This window comes from Notothenia rossii (genome assembly GCF_949606895.1).
Source record: "Notothenia rossii genome assembly, chromosome: 1".
NCBI lineage: Eukaryota > Metazoa > Chordata > Actinopteri > Perciformes > Nototheniidae > Notothenia > Notothenia rossii.
This window is the reverse complement of record NC_136912.1, coordinates 67,119,720-67,140,021: the sequence shown is the minus strand read 5'-3', so window position 1 is coordinate 67,140,021 and position 20,302 is coordinate 67,119,720. Positions and strand designations below refer to the sequence as shown.

Sequence of the window (20,302 nt, the reverse complement as noted above, 5' to 3'; positions counted from 1 at the left end):
TCCATCAGTCAGTCACTAGGGAATACTATATATTTTTAACCCCTAACACAAATACTCAGATATATACATCACTAGTCAGAGACTAATTATAGTGCGGTGACATCAGCTGTCACTGGTGCAGAGACAAGCAAATACTTTCTGGAGAGCAGATGTACCATGTTACAGTATTAATTACACCTACTCACTATTTGTTTAATACTTACTTGTAACTTTGATTGAATAGATGGATGGCATGACAAATGCTTCCCTGAAAAACAATGGCTTGTCTTATTACAAAGTGAACAAATCTGCCAGTGCAGAACACATCAACTAGCATTAATTTTCAACTTTGATATCTTGTTCTTTTTCTTTTATATTAAGTTATGATCTGCCTTATTTTTTCTTCAATCCAGATACTGACACTTTTTTTTTGTAAAATGTTTAAATAATTTAATTGCTTTGTATTGAATACAACTTTTCTTGTTTGAATAAAAAAAATGTTTAGGATTCAATAGGCCAAAAGACTTAACAAAATAGCTGCTAAGAAAATGACTTTTGCAAACTCTTCTGGGGAATGCCTCAAAAACCAAAACCTAAAGTAGACATGAGCATGGCAGTATACACTTATATAATGGATAAAGTCAACCAATTTGACAAGAATCCACTTGATAGACTGAAGATATTTGACACAAGGTATTAATAGTCAAAGGAAAGTTAAAACCAACACGTTTCCTAACACACCCTAAATTCACAGATCCTTTTTTTACATTACGCTATGTTTGGAGTTATTAATCCAGACTTACCCTGGTGGTCTGTCACTTCAGCCTGCAACAACATCATCCATCATATTGGGCAGATAAACTCCTTTAAGACTGATTTTTCAATATTCTTTATAAGTTAGTTGCGCATAGAAAATGAAAATGAATGTTTAATAATCTACACGTCTGGGTTTAAAACTTTTATTTCAGATATTGTGCATGGCACTGTTACTCTCACTATAGAACAGAACAGAGACATCATTTATGTTATTAGTAACACATGTGCTTCTCCTAATGTGACAAGTGAAATGTCTGCTTTGAAATTGTAATAGTTTTGGTAATCCTCTGACTGAACATTCAGTATATTTATGTTGAAAAGTAAAGTAGGTAAAATCAGGAAAATGTAAGAAAAATACAAATTGATAAATGTCCGAGGCTGTGAGTGTAATAATGTAACATGTGCAATTATTTGATTATTATTATCACTCATGTATTCATGTGAAAGCAAGATTAAATGCTGTAGTTGGTAGTTGTGTAATTTGTGAGATTCTCACTAATGATTTTTTTAATCGAGTATTGAATATTTTGTCCATTAATTGAATAATTGTTTTTTTTTTAAATAATGAATGTTCAATATAAACCAGAGCCTTAAAATGTGCTAGGTGACTAGAAGGAAAGCCAATATGCTCATTAAGATGTTATCAATTTTTGCAATGTGTTTTCAACATATTGTTTCAAGTCTAAAACGTTCATGTTTTATTTGTTTAAATCTTAATGCATTTTGAATACACAAATCTAAATTTGTAAAGTAATTTAAGGGGTCATACCTTTTTTCATAGTCTGGCTTTTACGTACACTATTTCCCTCTCTGTAGAAGTGAAACTTGGTTTATAGAAGATACTTAAGTAAAGTACCCCAATGTTCTCGTTTGACAGTATTTGAGCTAATCTGGCATTTCATACTTTACACACGTAATTATTTTTTTTGTCAACTCGCCTGGTCCTCCTTGTCTACAGGTGGCAGCAGTGCTAGCCTGCTGTAGCTACAGTGCATGCTGGGAGCTGGGTCGCCGCCCTAGCAACAAGCTGCATAGATAAAACATCCGCCCTGTTTTACCCATCATCAGCGGGTCCCGTTTAGGAATAAGGACATTTTAACGTGGGCTTTTCCCCCTTTTTTAAATGGACAGTTTACAAACAGGGGATCCACGGTATCTGAAAAGGTAACGGCTGCTAACGCTAGCTTGTTTAAGTTTGCACCGTGAGGGAACAGGTCGATGAGGCAGCAGGATGCTCAGTGATAGCCTAACGGGACATTTAAATGAGTGACTGCTAAACTAACTCTGTTACAAATATTCGTGTTACAAATATGAATGTATTTCTGTGCAAAAACAGAAGTAACAACACTACAGTTAGCATCATATTAGTAGGATCTGTCTTAGGGTGTGTACGTAAAGAAAAATCGATTAAACGTGACATGAAAAAACCTGCAGCCACCATCGAAATTAGTAACTAAAATAATGAGAAATATTCAGGTTTATTAAACAATACTGTATTGCTTGTTTGTTTGTTTGTTTTTACACCCCTACAAAAATATATGAGTGAAAAGTAACTTAATTACATTTAGTATTAAAACTGCGTATCATCTAACGTTTGAAAGTACTTGTAATTAGCTCAGGTAATTGCATATTGGTTGGTACATTTTATATTTTTTGCTGAACTACATTATTTTCCAACTTTAGCCGCAATATTATTTTAGATATTAATTAATGAATACTATCAAAATAAGCCACACATTGATCAGCTGCAAAATGTTTATAAACATGTAATAATTGTATATGTTTTTAAAAACTGATGATTCTGACATCATCTGGTTAGCTCTTCTTAATCAGGACCCTGACACATAGGATAAACGAGTATTCAAAGAAGCAGAGTATTTCTTATGATGCTTGCCTCCTTGTTTAGCTGAAGGGAGATGAAAGGGTTAAACACAGTGAGGGCTGGCAGAACTGTATGCAAACACAAACATATCGTACACAATTTCTCAAACACATACCATTTATCGAGTACACAGATGTACATCTGCTATATTTAGCCTATATAACAATATTAATGTATTTTATATTACTCACTTTAGCTTACTTTGTGTCTTTGTGACCAACAGGAAAGTGAAGGGCTGTACTCTCGATGTACACCCCACTGAGAGGGCTCTTATCGTTCAATATGAGGTGGAGGCCACTGTCCTGGGAGAGCTGGGGATCCCAATGGTTGGAGAACGCAAAGAGTGTCAGAAAATGTGAGAATCAAACTTAAGACAAATTATGATCGTGTATCAAACAATATCAATCTGATTCTGTATCATGATTTCAATTTTTTCTATAAGTCTGAGAGCCAGTGTTATTCTCAAAAGCTGTAATTTCCCTTGGTCTATATGTTTGTGCTCCCTACAGTATTCGTCTGAAAAGCCTGAACGCCCACACAGATACGGCCTCTTTGGCCCGAAAGGTCGTGGAGGAATGTCGACTGATTCATTCTTCCAAACTCCTCGAGGTGGAGCAGCTGCTCTTTTATTTGCAAAACCGCAAACAGTCAAATGGTATTTATAATCACTACTTTATAACAATATAGATGTGTCTGTGGTAACACAACTTTTCTTACTAAAAGGTAAACGTGGAAGTAATTTGTCTTTGTGATGCTGAATTTAACCTTTCACAGACAACCAAGAGAAGAAACACATCTCATCTCGAGAGCTCAAACCTTACACAGGAGTGGAGGTAGAAGTTAAGCTTTACAGTACAATATGTTTGTGTTTGCAAACAGTTCTGAAGACATTTGCCAGTCCTCAATATGCTTAACCCTTTCATCCCCCTTAAGCTGGACGAGGAGGCAAGCATCAACAGCATCGATGAGTATGTGGAGCTGCTGTATGAAGACATCCAGGAGAAGATCAGAGGAGCCACCCTCATCTTCCAACTAGCTCGAAACCCAGACAACCTGGAAGAACTCATACAGAACGGTACATTGAATATAAAAGTACATTTATAGCATGTTGTCCATATTTACATTTAATCCCTCAAATGGTCAAGTAACTTAGGTTGACACACCATGTCCGTTCCAGCTTTGTTTCAGATTTAAATAAAAATATCCCGAAGTGTAGCCTTGCTTTGTTCACAGTATGGCGACAACGCTAGTCATTTCCATTATAAACTGATGACATGACTCTACAAACTGATGTGCAACAAATCAAAGTTGAGCTGGTCTCAAACTTTCTTTTCCGCGTCGAATGACGCGGTCAACCAATCATAGTTTTTTGTTTCACCATTTTGGACTTCCCATTGTTTTTTTTTAACGCCATTACAATTTAACAGCAAAAATGTAGCTAGCCACCCTGTTTTTAACTTTGCTTCTTGTAGTGTCAACAAGAAGTAGTGTTTGGCAGTACACAAATTGAATTCAGGTCTCGGGTATTGTTTAGGCAGTGGTATCAACACATTTCTAACAAGACCAATTTCTACTGGTATATTGATCACTTCAGGGTACAGAGAGCACAAAAGAAAAGATAAATAAAAGATATTTCATGAAATGTAACATTCCTCTTAATAAAAGGATTCACGAGTTACTAAGTATTATGTGAACAATTTCTAAATATCAATTTCAAGTTTTAACATGAATGTGGTCACGAAGGTCAGCAACGGTCTGCAATATGTTGTTATAAGCAGACCCCAAATGTAGTATAAACAGATCCGCCCCTCTGCGTCCGATGTCCATTTTCTACTATTTCTGTCCCTTTACATACTGAACCTGACAAAACTTTTGTGAAGCGCATGCAGGGAAAGGCATGTGAATGGCCTTCGTCTGTTAGCCATCCAGTGACTGTTGGTATGATGGCTATCTGTGTGACATCTGAGCAGACTGCATCTCCAGAGGAAGATCTTGAGATGTGGTTGACAGCTCTAAAAAAGTCAAGGATGAACTTTGATGCTCAATTATTCAGAACGTGTTCATTTTCTGAAAATAAACTTTTCCTGGCAAAGTGGATCCAATGGCTAAAGTTGAAAAGCGCAGCCATATTCCAAATTCTCAAGCTAAAACTGGATTTTTTTACAAAAACTTTTTGTATTGCTTGAGTGTCTGACATTTATCAGCATGTCCTCTCTGCTCCCCTTTTAAAGAAAACAAAGCTCAGCTTCACTTCTGCTCCCTTCCGTGACAACCGGGCTGTTTCTCTCACAACAGCACGAAGCCATCATCCTGTGCTGCCGCGGTGAGATGGCACAGCTTCATTTGTATCTGTCATAACGCGCCGTCCGCTCACTCTGTCTGCCGCACCGCATCAACCGGTCCAATGTTGATAAGAGCAGAGTGTTCGTGTGAACCCAGAGGAATGGGGTCAGGGTGGAAAGCGGAGACAAACCCTGGGACGCACGTCTTTAGGTTGAGAAGCACCCATCGCTCAAAATCCTCAGGAGCCTCCGACCTCATCGCATTCCCCCACGCTTCTTCAAATTAACCTCAAGCTGCACCGCCCTCTGCGCAATCTGACTCTGATTGAATTCCACACACAGACACTTTTGTTTTACTTTCTCATCTGTAGTCATTCCTTATTATCTTGCCTTCTCTTTGTTTGACCTTTTCTTTAATTCTGCCTTTGTGTGCGTGTCTTTATTGACATGTTTTTGTTCGCCATCGTCAGAGGCGGCCATTGGAGCCCTGGCCAGAGTATTGAGGGAGGACTGGAAGCAGAGCGTGGACCTGGCAACAACCATCATCTATGTCTTTTTCTGCTTCTCCAGGTAAACCTGCTGTTCTAAAAAAACACAAAGTTTCTGCTTCTGATTTATTTATATTGGGTGTTTGTGATCGCTTTTATGTGTTATTTTTTTATTTGTTGTTTTTGTTTGCATACAAACCCCTTGACATATCCTAATGTGCTATACCAACAGAGAGCTGCAGTCCTTAAACTCGGAAATGAGTTGGACATTTTTGCACTGCCTGTTTCCTCAATGTTAGTAAAAAAGAAATTGTTACATCCCTGTGGTCAAAACAAGCTTAACATATTCTATATCTAAATAACTACACTGATTGCATTTACGCCTCAAACTTGTGCTAGTACCATAAACTATCATTCTAATTTTCAAAAATGTATTTTAATAATATTGGTTACTTTTTAAAAAGGAAACCAGGGTCATGCTAACTTTCTGGTTAACATGCAAAAGTACTTAATCCCTAAATCCTTCCATATGTGTTGAGTTGGTATGAAATGCAATATGGCTGTAGATTTTGAGGATGCCAGTTTAAAGTAATGCCTTACACATTGAAGTTGTTTAAAACTTAATTTATCGTCTTCAATGTTTCATGGTTTCATGGTGACTGCATTATGTAAATGTATTCATTAACCCATGCCCCAGCCAAAGACTTTTACTGTCACACAGAACCGTGTGCTTGTAAACGTGCACTTTAATACTATGTGATCTGGCTCACAGTTGTTGATCCAGTCCATCCCAAAGGTGATGGAATGGTTCAAGTCGGACAGTCAAGACACTCGAAAAAAAAATGCAAGGGCTGCATTTTTATGTAAACAGGAAAGAGACTAGTATTAAGAATTCCCTGTCATTGGGACCAAGAAGCTGAAACAAGGACCATAAGCTTAAATCAACAGAACACAAATTCACATTCTTTTGAATTTGCAGCACAAAGCCAGTAAACCAGAATAAGTCAGTTAAACATTTTTAAGAGCCATATGGTTGCCTCCTTGTGTGCAGTAACGATACATTTCTGTTGTAACATCACTGACCCACACCCCCAATTGCCTCTGCTCTCTTTTCTTTTTTACTGCTCTCCCCCTTTCTTACAGTAGTCATCCACCTTTTGGCAGCATACCTAGTACTGAAGTTTCACTCTCCAACTGGGGGTTAGGAAACACTAAAATTAGCCCTTGCTAGAATAATACATAAATGTCTGTCAGAGCTGATTTAGGAAGCGAGAGGACGTGTTCTTCTGAAAACTGATCGTCACTCTTGGCTCTTTTCCATCTCCATGTTATGCTGTTTGGATTGTGGAACTGTTCAAGTTGGACTGATTATAAGTCGGACCAGGACGTACTGTTTGACTGAATGTGTTTTGACTTTGACAGTTTACTTTGTAAACTACTTCAGGGGTGACAGATTGGGTCATTTTAGTGACAGCTCCCAGCTGGAATCCTCAAATCAAGGTGGATTTTTCAGTTTTCAAAACAATTTTGGATAAATAGTATTTTTCTCTTTCTCTCCCTCTTATTTTTCTCCTCTAGTTTCTCCCAGTTCCATGGCCTGGTCACACATTTCAAGATCGGAGCCCTGTGTATGAATATTATTGAGCATGAGCTGAAGAGATACGACCTCTGGCAAGACGAACTACAGAAGAAGAAAAAGGCCTATATCCTTTTTATAACAAATCCAATACAAATATAAAGTATGTTTTTTAAATGGAACTCAAGCTTGGCACAATACTAAACCTGGAGACATTTGTAATGGTGCAGTATAAGATGACACTGTTTTAGGCTTTTTCTATAAAATGTAGTTCCTTGACTTATAACACATGAAGAATTCTCTGAGAACCAAAATCTGAAAAAGGAACATGAGAAGTCTTTTAGAAAGTACCAGAGCCTTCTGATCAAACAAGAGCATCTTCTCAGAGGTAACTGTTGAAATGTTTTGTTCAATTTATCTATCCCATACTGTAGTTATCAGAAAATGTTTGTTTATGGAACACTTCTAGAATATGTATGTTCAATGCACTTGTGCAGGTTTAACAACATTTATCTTAAAGATGTGAAAATGTACCTGATGTGCATTATTGATTAATTCATTTATTAAGCAGATCAAGAAGAATGGTTCTTTCAAACTTCTCCAATTTGACAACTGCTGCTTTCTTCTGTTATTTTATTTTCAAACTAAATGGATAGACAAAACAATTTGTTCAACATTGATGGAAACGACTGATCAATTAAAAAATGTTTTGTCGAGGACTCAAGAGGCACACTTAAACTAAAATAGATATAACTTACAAAAGCAAGAAAACACAGCCAGGGAGTACAAGTGAGTTGCAGTTAGATTACTGTCCATGTTTCCCTGCCTGATCCTGTTGTCTCTGACACGTTTCCTCCTGCAGTTGCTCTGGGCCTGCTGCTGAACTTGGCTGAAGACACCCGCACAGAGCTGAAGATGAGGAATAAAAACATCGTCCACATGCTGGTGAAGATCCTCGACCGGGAGGACGAGGAGCTGCTGTTGGTGGTTGTCTCCTTCCTCAAGAAGCTCTCCATCTTCCTGGAGAACAAGAATGATATGGTGAGACAGGGAGTTATTTTTTTGTTAAAGGTCCCATGTCATGCTTTTCCGGTTATTACCCGTCCCCTTGTGTGTTAAGAAGGTTTTTATGCATGTAAACAGTCTTCAGAATCACAAACCCTCAAAGTACACCCTGTAGCGAGTAGAACTCTAACACAGAAAAGACCTGTCTATGCTGCCCCAGAACGCCTCGTTGGAGATTTCTATTTTTCCATTGTTTACTTCTTGGGTATAGTGACGTACGTAGCGTAAGGGCGGTAAGAGCCGTTACGTTTGGATCAATCCGCGGACTTCCTCATACACACACACTCGGCGGGACGTTGCGAGGCTCGCCGCTGCAAGGAGCGGGACACTGTGAGCCGGCTCACTGGTGTGGGGTCAGCGAGACAGCGTGAAACCGCGGAACTCAGCCTGGGCTCACACACAAACTCCCAGCCAGGCTGCGGGTGTGTGTGTGTTTGGGGCTGGGTTTTGCTGTGTCTCGTTGTCTCGCAGACGGCTACTTGGCTCAACAATGGAATTATGATCAGTAGAAACGGCCATGACATGGGACCTTTAAGATATAGAGTAGCTTTATTAAGTGTCACCTATAGAGTGCTTCAGGGATGATGTATTTCTCTAAGCTGACTTGGAATTTTCCATTGCCTTGTCTCCCTCGACAGAAAGCCAAAGGGATATTTCATTTGGATTTCAGATTATTGTAGAAAGTAACTTCTGTGGTAAACAAACATTTTCTATGGTTACGTGATTGGTTTGGGGAGACGTATTTACTCCACTTCAATGGTGGTGTTTAATAATTATAATTGTTTTGTGTCGACTTCAAGGATCTAGATTTTTTTCATGTTGCTTTGATTCATTGTTATGTCAAACATGACATGTACAGTATCATGGATTTTGAAAGTAATTTAATTCATTAATCTAAAAAATGGATTCTTCTTAAATAAATATTTCTAAAGGCTTAAAACTACAAAAAAATAGGCAGTAGGATTATTTTAATCATGCATTTTTAAATCTCAAAATATATATTTTTAAATAAACACCTCTGACATTACAGTATATTTTTTACTTTAATTATGAGTGGCTTTAAAACGTCTTGGCTTTAAGAACCATGTATGATTATAACAAAACATTTGAATCTAACTTTTAATAATGATTTAAGTCCCTGCAGAACTTTTCATTGTTTGAAATGAAGGGCGTCAGTGTGCTGTTTTGACTTTTTAACAACTAATCTTCTTTCTTTACATCTCTAATGAATGTGTCTTTTACAACGTTGTTTTTGAGACATTTAACTCAATTAGTAAAGTTAAGAGGAAACAATCTTTCTTTAGTTGTTCTGTAAAAAACTCCCAAAGTCACTTTGACAAATGGTCTTCCCCCAGAAGAAATGCCGGTTGAAACCACGCTTATCAAATTTCAATTTAATAAATGCTTAGAATGTCCGCTTTTGGCCACGTGTCCCCCAGCGCTCGTACAGGCACCTCAGCGCTCCGACTTTCCCCTAATCCAGCCCCACCTGGTTCCAATCTCACTCAGTTTGCAGGACTTTATCAAAGCCAGACCCTGTTAGGAACTGGTTTTATCTCCTTGTTTCCCCCTCAGTGTATCTTTGATTCAGATTAAAGAACCCTTCAGGGGGTTTGGACCCACTCAAGCAGGGAAATAGTGGTTTCAACACTTTCACTCTGTTGAGTATATCAGTTTACACAAGGGGAAATATGTTTCCATTTAAAGACATGGGTGTTTAATTGATTACATTAAAGAGTGATCACTTAATTATGCTGTATGTCATCAGGTTTTATTTACTCCGCAAATGTATTGTAACTTTCTCCAAATCAGATATGTCTCCCAAAACAGTGTGATGAGTTTATTTTGCTGTCGCTGTCACTAATGGAAGGGGAATGTCAGTGGTAATTGATGAAGGCTGCAGTTGATTATGCTGCTCAAGGTCTGGTTTGTGATGGTGCGACTGGAGCTGGTTTTGCGCACAGTAGCAGCGAGTGCGTTTTAACTGGGAGCAGGTTGCGTCACTGTGATATCTGGATGTGGAGAGACCACAGCAGAGGGGAGACGGGCATGTTAACAAGCGGCACCGGCTGACGAGCACTGCTGCATCACTCTGACAGTCATATTGACAGCATGCATTCCAAACAACACCACGCTGTGCACCTTTTCACACATCAGTGTTCCTCTACAGAGTCGCTGGGGCGTGACTTTGTGTTTTTAGTCTTAGTTCTGTGTCATCAGCTCAACACCTCCACCTGCCTGTAGATCATGTGAACCTTGTCCAAGCTTGTCACCAGGTTATTAAAAAAGTAATAGCAAGATATCAATATGTTATGCAGATGTTTACTAATGTTATTTAAGTGTTCTAATTCACCCTATTTCAAATACATCATGACGTTCCTGTATTTAATGCAGGCGTGTTAATGGATGGCAGGTCTGAACAGTTAAGACCGACAAATAATGTAAAACAATTTTAACTTTTTGTGGAATAATTGAATGCAAACGTTCTGCCCATGTATATTTTAAGTCTGCAAAAAATAGATAACCAAATTATCTTTTTATTATTCTCTTCAAACGTCATCTTTTAAGCATTTCAGCTGTAGAAATGTCATCCATTATGGTCTTTTCTTTTGTGGGAAATACTGTTTTTAACTGCTTAAAACAAAATTAAGTATGCTTGATAATATTAGTGGTTTTAGATCTATAAAAAATATGTTCCGATGTTCCAATAAAAAAAAAAAAAAAGTGTTGTTCTCACACTGCTCACACATGTACAAAACGTTTTCCAAAGATTAATAGCAATGCATGGTGGCAACTTGTTTGTGCTTCCCCAACCTGTTGCGCGACTCATATACTGGCCTATCGACTGCTAGTATTATTACAGATGCCAGTTCTCGTCTGGAGCAGAACCTCAAAGTGTTTGTTTCACTTGTCCGTTGTCTGCAGGCTGAAACGTTTGCCGTGGAGAAACTGGCTCGGCTGGTTCCCTGCGAGCACGAGGAGCTCCTGAGCACCAACCTACGCCTCCTGCTCAACCTCTCCTTCGACACGACGCTGCGCAGCCACATGGTCCAGGCAGGACTCCTTCCCAGATTCTCGTCACTGCTCGGTAATACGTCTCACTGTTTACTGATGACTGTTTGTATTCCTGTAGTTGTGTTTATGCTGGTTCATTGTGTGTATTTATCTGTGTGTTTATCACTGAGGCTGTCCTGTCTGTATTTGCATCAGGGGAATCATTATTTCAGGTTTTCACTCCTCACAACAGACACGGGACAAAGAAACACTCATCCATCCTCAGCCGGCGGTGGAGCCTCTAATCTGTTATTACTGCGGCGTACTTGCAGGTGCAGCTTTTACACAGCACCCAGGCCTCTGGTGGCCATTACAGCAGTGACCTCCTGAAATCTGCAGAGCATGCGATCGTGCGATGTCTCATCCGTGAGGTCGTGTGACACAGTCAGAATCATATCTGACGGGCCTTTTGAAGCCTCTCAGGGGGAGGCTCGGGTAACGGCGCATAATTAATGTAATATATTTGTTAGAATAACATGCCAGAGCCTCTGCACAAATGTTGTTTTTGCAGGAGCGAGCAGGAGAGGTGGAGAGGTCTTCAGAGATTTAGGGAAGGAGGGCTGTTTTTTGGGAAGTGGAGGGGTGGGGGCTGCTCATACAGGAAGCAAGGCACACACATAATATAAGTTAACAGTGAAATATTACGCCTGCTCACAGTTTTGACACTGTTGAGTTTGCCTGTATTTGTGTGTTTGCGTATGTGTGTAATGCCGTCTGTATGTGAGCCGATGCTTCATTAATCATCTGCTTCACTGCTGACTGTCCACCTTTTCAACTGACACACTCTGCATGAGGACTTTGCTCTTATCTCTTAGAGAGAAGACAGAGGAGGGGGGGGGGGCGTGTTTATCAGCCTCCAACCTCGCCATCCAGACCTGACCCCAGGACAGGACCCCTGATGATGAGATGAAAGTGGAGCGGGAGCCTCCACTTGTCATCATCACCATCATCACATCCCAGTAGATCCATCCCATCAACACTTGAGCTCAACTTAAAGTAGAAGATTCCTCCTAGTAATCGTTTGACTAATGTTTACAGAAAGGGCAGAAATAATGAATTGATTAGTTAATTAACAGAACTATATTATTAAAAATAGTTCAAGTAATTTGGAAGGAAAAATTCCAAAGGTTGGTTTTGGGCAGTTGGCCTGGCGAGAAAAAAGGCACTTTGACTCGATGGCTTTTTTGCGTCAGCATAGCTCAGAAGGTCTGCGTGATGTTCATTTTGTGTCCATTCATGGCCCAAGTCTGAAGATTTCTTGTAAATATCCGTGCGTAGCTTTCACTCATCCACATATGATACAACCCAGTTAAATGATTCAATCTTTGAGTACAGGGGCCGTCAAGCAGGACAATGATGCCACGTTGACTGTACGCACGGACCGAAAAGAGCTGTCTGCACCCGTATGTCCAAAATACCGCCTGTAATATAATTCAAACATTTCTTTACCTCTTAACGCTTTAATTCTTAATCAGATTATCTTTTTTCCCTTGTTGGGTTCCACTATTATATACTAAAGAATTAATTTACAATTAAATAGGTGATAGATTAATTAGCAGATTGGTAAATGATCAGGAAAAGAATATTAGTCCATGATAATGAAATTAGTTGGACACGAAAATGTATCGGCATCAAGTCTTGCCAGACATTCTCATTCTTTTCAAATGCGCCGCAGAGTATATATATTTTTTGCACAAAACTAAATACATTTTTTTAAATCTGTTAATCAACCAAAAGTATTATTAATAATTAAACACAATCATTTGCAGCAGCCCTATTTACAGAATTGCCACTCACTCCAAACTTCCTTAAATCTTTTAATGCAGCATGTTGACCTTCATTACATTGCAAAAACAAATTAGGGAAATTAAGTGAGGGTGGGGCCCAATTTTTAAAAGCATTTCACCCCCATCATGCGGTGTGTGATGTCTCCAAAGACCCAACCCAGCTTGCTTGTTTATACAGAAAATGCAATAACAACGGAGTGGCGCTGTCCACAAAAGCTCGCCCAGACGCCTCCTAATGTGTGCGGGTGTAATTTTACGAAGTTTGGGGCGGTTTTAAATCAGGCTGGGGTGTAATTGGAGATTAGCTAGCCCACTAACTGCCCCTGAACAGTCTAGTTAATTCTTAACAGCTCCCCTTCACCTTTTTTTTTCTCTCTTGCCCCAACCCTACCAGTGTTTTGAACATTTAATAGGATCTCTCTCCTCGCCCAGAAAGGATCCTCCATGTTCCTACCAGCAGAGTGAGTCGGCAAGGTCTGCAGGAGCTTATTGCCTCCGTCTGTGCGCTTGGTTTTTTTCATGTGCATTTTAAGGTATCGACTGAGGTAAAGGATCGCTAATGAGAAGCACGTGTTCTGGCCAATCGCTGGCCGCGCTGGAAGGTCCGGAGCAGCAAGCGGCGTAGCTTAAACTTAAGGCAGTAAAATTGATGCTTCCTCCTGTTTTCCCAATTAAATCTAGAAGCCGTCTCTCCCTCCTGTGATTCCAGGGCTTCACTGAGCACATCTGGATCTTATACTTGGCGATAAGGCTCCCTGTATGGCCAGTGACCGAACACGGCTGGGACCAGTTTTAACTGGACCTGGTCGGGCTTCTGGAGGCTGGTGGGCATTACAGGAGGTCTGCCGGTGGTTCTGCTCCAGTGAAGAGCCTCTCTCTTAACACTTCTCTTAATGAAAAGTTCCCGGGTCAAACTCTGGTCTGAACTCTGTTAATTCTCCCGGGCTGGCTCCTCCTCCAGCTCCCCCCCAGCTCTGGTCAGAGGTCAAACTCATGAAAGTCTTGGGCTCACTGACAGTCTAACACTCAATCCATTCTGCCTTTATCTCCTCCATGTTGCTGTTGAGGCCTGATAAGCTCACAAAACTGTAGATCCAGAGTGTAATACATTTATTAAACATATATTTATGGATCAGTACAATAAATGAAATTAAGCTGTATCTATCTATGCAAATGGTTTTGGTTTTATTTATCTTTTTATCATATGCATGACATCGCCATGACACATTGTGTGCATAGTCTAGGTGTCTTTAATTGTGAAACTGAGAATCAGTGACAATGTATTGAAATAAATAGATCGACTGTATGCTGAACAAAAGGTGTTGATTTTGGAGGATTTGAGCTTGTTCCACTACCTCCAAGTAGCAAAGACATTATTAATGCAAGTTGATGTGTCTCTACACGAACACTGTCCCAGTCTCTCTCTGGAGAATCAACAGACCTGACTGTCCATAGTTTTCATTGGAACTACTTTCTGCTGTAGAAATGGTCCCTGTGTAAACCGTCCTCAGTAAAGTCTGTGGAGTATCCTAACACCAGTCACTGTTTCTGGAGGGAGAAGAGATGTTTTTCAAATAAGGCTGGCATCCTTCTATATGTTTTCTATTCAAATCCCATGTATAGAACCAAACCAAAAACATGTTAGTCCGTCTCCCAATGCTCTTTCAACTACCGTCTGTGGCCCTCAGCTGTAAGCTACTGTTTTTTAACTAAAGATGTATATCTTATATTCTCCCAAATATAGTCTTCCTTCTTTATGAGGCTTAATACAAAAAATACGCATTTGTTAATGGTAATCAAGAAAAAATGTCTTCCAGTGCAACCATGTGGCTCATTGAGGTCTTTAAAACATTCTGCACAACAATGGACCTCTATAGCACAGACGAAGAAGATATATTAGGCTTTGATAGACAATACCTTTTAGTAGATGCATTCCATTTTGGTGTGGCTCCAAATGTTTTGAGAAAAGGGAAATAAAATATATTGTCAGACTTATCCCTAGCTGCTGTGTGTAGCAGAAATGTAATTCCATTTCCCCTGATTTTGACAGACATCTGGATATCTCAAAACCTGAATAACGTATTTTAGTACAACTGTCCCTTTGAGCAGCATGAAAAGCTTGCCTTTCTTCTGCAGTAGCCTGCTGAAGATCCACATTTAACCTTTTAAATATTGTTTTTCCTCTGCTTAGCTGCCTGTGAGACACGACAAATTGAGAAACTGCAGCCGACTCGTGCTGATTCTGCAAATAATGCAATTTGACCTCCAACAGAATTCCCTTAAAAAGGCCATTCAGCTCATTAATATTTTCAAAAAACACATAGCTCTCCTAGATGTGGTCATTGGCATCCCACGAAGCGTAAAGGCACAACCAGTCATTCACGCATTGACTTTTCTCCTCCTCCTGTGTTTATGTTGCAGCTGACGAGGGCCAGAGACAGCTCAGCATGTGCATTCTGTACCACATCAGCATGGACGACAGATTCAAGTCCATGTTTGCCGACACAGACTGCATACCGCAGGTAAGACTGGCTAATGTATACCGCCAGCAGACCAAGACAGACACATTAGCATGGGCAGCTAACGGCACCCGGGAATGAATGCATGAGAAACAGAGTGAAGGGAGGGACCCGTGCCACATCTGGAACCAAAACCACTGATGCACAGTCTTTGCTCGCATTGCAATGAAAACCTGCAAAACTCCTCATTTCATTTCATCCTTTTCTGTATCTTCTCCACATACCCTTAATTAGCATTGCCAAACTGGTCCATCAACAAACAATCAGCACTGTTATGTCCAAAATGATTTGGAGTTATGATCAGTAAAATTAAGTTCACAACTAAAGTTCAACACCCCTCAGGCGTGTTTCTTTCAACTTTCGATCACAACATTTTTGTTGAGTTGCACTCCCTCTTGATTGAGTTGACCCGGTCAGTCGCTCCTCTCATCATTGGCGATTAGCTAAATGTGCGTTGTGTTTGTTTGTTGAGATTGGGTGTAAATGCGAGCCAGATGTGGCCGGGAGAGTCGCCTGTTTGTTCAGAAGGTCACGTCAGCAGCAGATCTGAACCCCAGGCTCCCCCCGTGGTAGAAAGGATGCGGGGCAAGCAGCATGACCAGGATGTGACCTCCGACCCCGCCCCGAGGCCCGCTCACTCTCACCTCACCACCCTCCTCTGCCTCCATTTCTCTAATGTTATCAATCCATCTTCAGCTCAGAGCAAAATGTGAAGCTGCATGTTGTTCTCTCCTTTTTTACCTTCAATCCACCAACTGGAGAGGATAGAGAATCGATGACGGACACTGTTTGACAGAACAATTAAGAAGAACAAACTTCCTGTATTTGGGGAGTTGTATAACATTAGGAGGAGTTACATTGTACAGTTATATGCATTAATTGGGAGTTTATCATAAAATATTGATATGATTTACTTGTTCAAAGTGCTTCAAAAACAGGATTTTACTGTGTTCAAAGGTTTTATGTCATGAAATCAGAAAAAAGTTGTTTTAAACCAAAAAGAAGCCTGTGGATGCAGGTCTTTAAGTAAAACCACATGAAAACGCCATTGCAAAAGCTAATATTCATACTTAAATCATTTATTAGAAAATGAGGTCAGTTTAGTGTGGACATAGTTTCAGTTTTTATTTTTATTCAATATTATTTGTATCTTCATCCCAAATTGACCCCAATAATAGTCCAACTCTCCTCGTGTTCTTGTCACACATGATATCAAAATATTCCTCCAACTGCCTTGTCTGTAAAAAAACGTATATATAACAAACAGCTTCACCCAGTTCCCCACCTTTTTTACCCTCTCACCTATTTAGTAGTTTTAAGACTCTTCTCTTGTATCGCTTTCCCAGGCTAGTGACTGACCTGCCCCTTTCCCCTTCTCCAGCTTTTAATGGGGTCACCGTTTGGTGCTGGATTTGGGGTTTCCAGATCGGGGATGTCAGGAGGGAGGGAGGAGAGGAACAGAGGTGGAGGTGGGGGACGGAGGTGTGTGAGCTGGTCAGGCTGCAGCGTGGCGTTGGGCCCTGACTGGGCCTCCGGTGGTTGTCTGTGGTAAATAAGCAGAGGCAGGTGCCAGAGAGTCTAGACGAGGCTGATTTGGGGTCCGGGGCCCCTGGTATGTGATACCTTACCCAGGCCCAGCCCAGCCTTTCTCTCCCTCTCTCTCTGATTCCTGACTCCTCACAGGGAAGCAGTGCACCTCTGCCCCCCCCACCCTCCCTCAGCTCTTCCTGTTTAATGTTAAATCAGTGCAGGAGAGACGGACAGACAGAGGTAGGGAGGAGGAGGAGGGTTTCAGGGAGGATAGAAATGACACTTGCCTTTATCTCAAACACTCTCTTTCTGAATCACACTTATTTTATATCATAATTTTCTGTTTTATTTTCATCCCCCCTCCTCAGCTTCCTTTTCTCTCATTGGCTCTAACAGCAATGATTGGCTTTAACATGATCAAATAGACTACAGGGATGTTCTTAACAAATGTGAGGCTTTTCAAAATGACATATTACAACCATGCACACAAACAAAGCCACAGACTGAAGACGTTTTGTTTCTTTTTGGGAACCACCTTCCTAATCAAACAAACACTTATGTGTGTAGTTCATTTATTTATCCTAAGTCTCAGCGATGGTTGAATTAAGCTGTTAACTGACATTTGAAACTTGCAACTGACAGCTGATGAAGATGCTGTGTGACTGTGTGGAGAAGGAGTTAGATGTGGAGCTCATCTCGCTCTGCATCAACCTGGCTGCTAACAAGAGTAATGCGCGTATCATCTGTGAAGGTATGAGCTCCAAAGAGACAATGAACACAACATATGGACGTTTTATTATACCGTATGTTGTTGAGTTATATTATGTGCTCTTTGTCCTTGCTTTCTTTCTCCTTGCTGCCCTAGGCAACGGTCTGAAGAGATTGATGAAGCGTGCTCTGAAGCTAAAGGATGTTCTGGTGATGAAGATGATCAGAAACCTTTCTCAGCACAACGGACCCACCAAGAGCCTCTTCCTGGTCAGTGCCGGGTCTATTCAACTCAAAAACGTGTTTGCATTATGGTGGCCTAATGTCTATCTTGTTAACCCTTAGATGCATAAGTGGGACTTTTTTGACCCGGTGAGCTGGTTTTCTTGAAGTATCTTTTGTCGTTTCATATTCCAGCTATTCCTCAAAAAACATTTTTACATTTTAAGAAATTGTAGTTTTTGTATTACTACCCCAAGCTTCCATAAGTGGGTCGAAAACGTTTTTTTTCAAAATGTAAAAAAAAATGTCTAAAATTATAAATAGTGAAAAATTAAATATAAAATATTTCTAGTGTGAACCAAAATATAATACTAAATATTATACAAGTGATTTTTCTTAACCAAAATGACAAAAATGGCATAAAAACACATATTATTCTAATACGGGTCCTTTTTGACCCACTAATGGAAGAGTGTAGGGTCTAGCCACTCGTGCATCTAAGGGTTAAACACAAAATAGAAATTTCCTGGAGTAGAAGAAGAAATGTAGTGTACATCCATGGCTAGAGTACAAACAGGAACTGCTAGTAGTTTATACAGCATGACTTTTCATTGTTCAGAGCCAGCAGATTTTAAAGATCGGCAGGTCTCCCTTGTAAAAGAGATCGTTGGTCTCAATGAGATTTTATTTACCTGGATAAATAAAGGCTACAAACAAACAAAGAAATACATGCCCACACAGTGATTCCTCAGCAACATTACACTTTCTCTTCAGACTACATAAAGAATCTGAGAAACCCTGATGTCAAAATCTCAAATGTTCAATTCAAACAGGAAAAGAAAATCAGGAGTGACAGGTTTCTTGAACCGCTATAACACAGACAGCGATCCATTCATATAGAGAGATTTACTGTGGGTTGAAAACATGTGGACATACACGGGGGAAAACCTTTTTGATGGTATATCTGAGTAGCCTACCATACTCTGCAAAAAATAATATATGGCATCCATAGCTGAAATGTGTAGCGACAATGCTATAAACCTGTAAGGAATATGGCGGAACAAATCTGTAACTGAATGCTGTTTTTTTTAAATTTGTCCATATATTATCCCAAATTTAAAGATAATATGTGTTTCTGCTTTTAGGACCATGTGGGTGACCTGGCAGCTCAGATCAGTGAGGAGGAGGCGGAGGAGTTTGTGATCGAGTCTCTGGGCACGCTGGCCAATCTCACTATCCCCGACCTGGACTGGCAGCTTGTACTAAAGGAGTTCAACCTGGTGCCCTACCTGAAAGACAGACTGAAACCAGGTGTGTGTGAAATATTTCTTAAAGTTTGTGTTACATGGTGAAAATATTGCGATATATTTTATAAACACCAATGTAACAAAATACGCAGTAACGCATCCATACAGGAAGACCCTGCCACATTTCTATCATCTATCTCCTTTTAAAACCAGAGGCCTGGTCTCTCTCTCTTAACCCTTTAATCAGTGAAGTTTCCCTGATCATGAGGACAGAGAATACTCATTTAGGTCTGGGCCTTATCACTTCCTTTGATGACCACTGACCTCAGCTTCACTTTTTTTGGCTTTTATAAAAGCAGAATTAAAAGTCTTATGCAATTTCTTTAGGTCCTTCAGCATGATAGTAAATGGTGAAGAATGACAGAAAAGTTGGGGAAATTAAAGGGGAAGGAACATCAATGTAGTTATGGCCTCAATTGTGTGAACGCTGATTCAACAGCAAGAACGAGAACCCTGGCATATTTAATATAAGATCCATGTTTGTTGTATGTTTTGATACCTGTGCCAATGCAGTATCAGAGTTTCAGCTCCCTTACAACACGTTTTTGACACTTGACTTAGACTAGTAAATTCGCTTTTCTACATTACATTCCAATGTTCTTGATTTGTTTTGTTTTTTTAACAGCCAATCAAATACTTGGCTAAATTTAGTCTAAAATCAACAAAGCTGTTGTAAATATATTGTTTCCAAACTAACGTAGAGAACACTTTTATCCTAACCTGACATTCCTAACTGCCTTTAAATGGTCGCAAAACCTGGTGCTAGGGCCATGTTAGGTCAATGCAAAAATTATAGACACATGCATTTTCCAGCATTTGAACTACCTATGTTGTAAATGTATTATCTTTTTAATTTACACACAACATCTATTACACGTCTGTGCATCCTGGGAGAGGGATCCTCCTCTGTTGCTCTCACCGAGGTTTCTTCCGTTTTCCCCTTTAAACTGGGGGGTTTCTTTGAAAGTTCTTCCTTGTCCGATGTGAGGTTCCAAGGACAGAGGGTGTCTTATTCATATTCTATATAAACTGTAAAGTCCACTGATACAAATGTAAAATGTGTGATATTGGGCTTTATAAATAAACT

General features: G+C 39.9%; 1 protein-coding gene across 1 annotated transcript in view; it reads left to right on the top strand.

Annotated features, from left to right (window-relative positions):
* Positions 1–1,773: 1,773 nt before the first annotated feature.
* kifap3a (kinesin-associated protein 3a) overlaps positions 1,774–20,302 on the top strand; it is a 35,118-nt gene continuing 16,589 nt past the window's right edge. The window contains exons 1-14 of the mRNA XM_079653313.1: positions 1,774–1,959; positions 2,901–3,032; positions 3,187–3,332; positions 3,452–3,510; positions 3,611–3,752; positions 5,430–5,529; positions 7,026–7,150; positions 7,313–7,411; positions 7,886–8,064; positions 11,014–11,176; positions 15,351–15,451; positions 17,621–17,729; positions 17,844–17,956; positions 19,054–19,219. Coding sequence (XP_079509439.1) covers positions 1,919–1,959; positions 2,901–3,032; positions 3,187–3,332; positions 3,452–3,510; positions 3,611–3,752; positions 5,430–5,529; positions 7,026–7,150; positions 7,313–7,411; positions 7,886–8,064; positions 11,014–11,176; positions 15,351–15,451; positions 17,621–17,729; positions 17,844–17,956; positions 19,054–19,219 — 1,675 coding nt within the window. The 5' untranslated portion in view covers positions 1,774–1,918. The remainder of the gene's footprint in view (positions 1,960–2,900; positions 3,033–3,186; positions 3,333–3,451; positions 3,511–3,610; positions 3,753–5,429; positions 5,530–7,025; positions 7,151–7,312; positions 7,412–7,885; positions 8,065–11,013; positions 11,177–15,350; positions 15,452–17,620; positions 17,730–17,843; positions 17,957–19,053; positions 19,220–20,302) is intronic.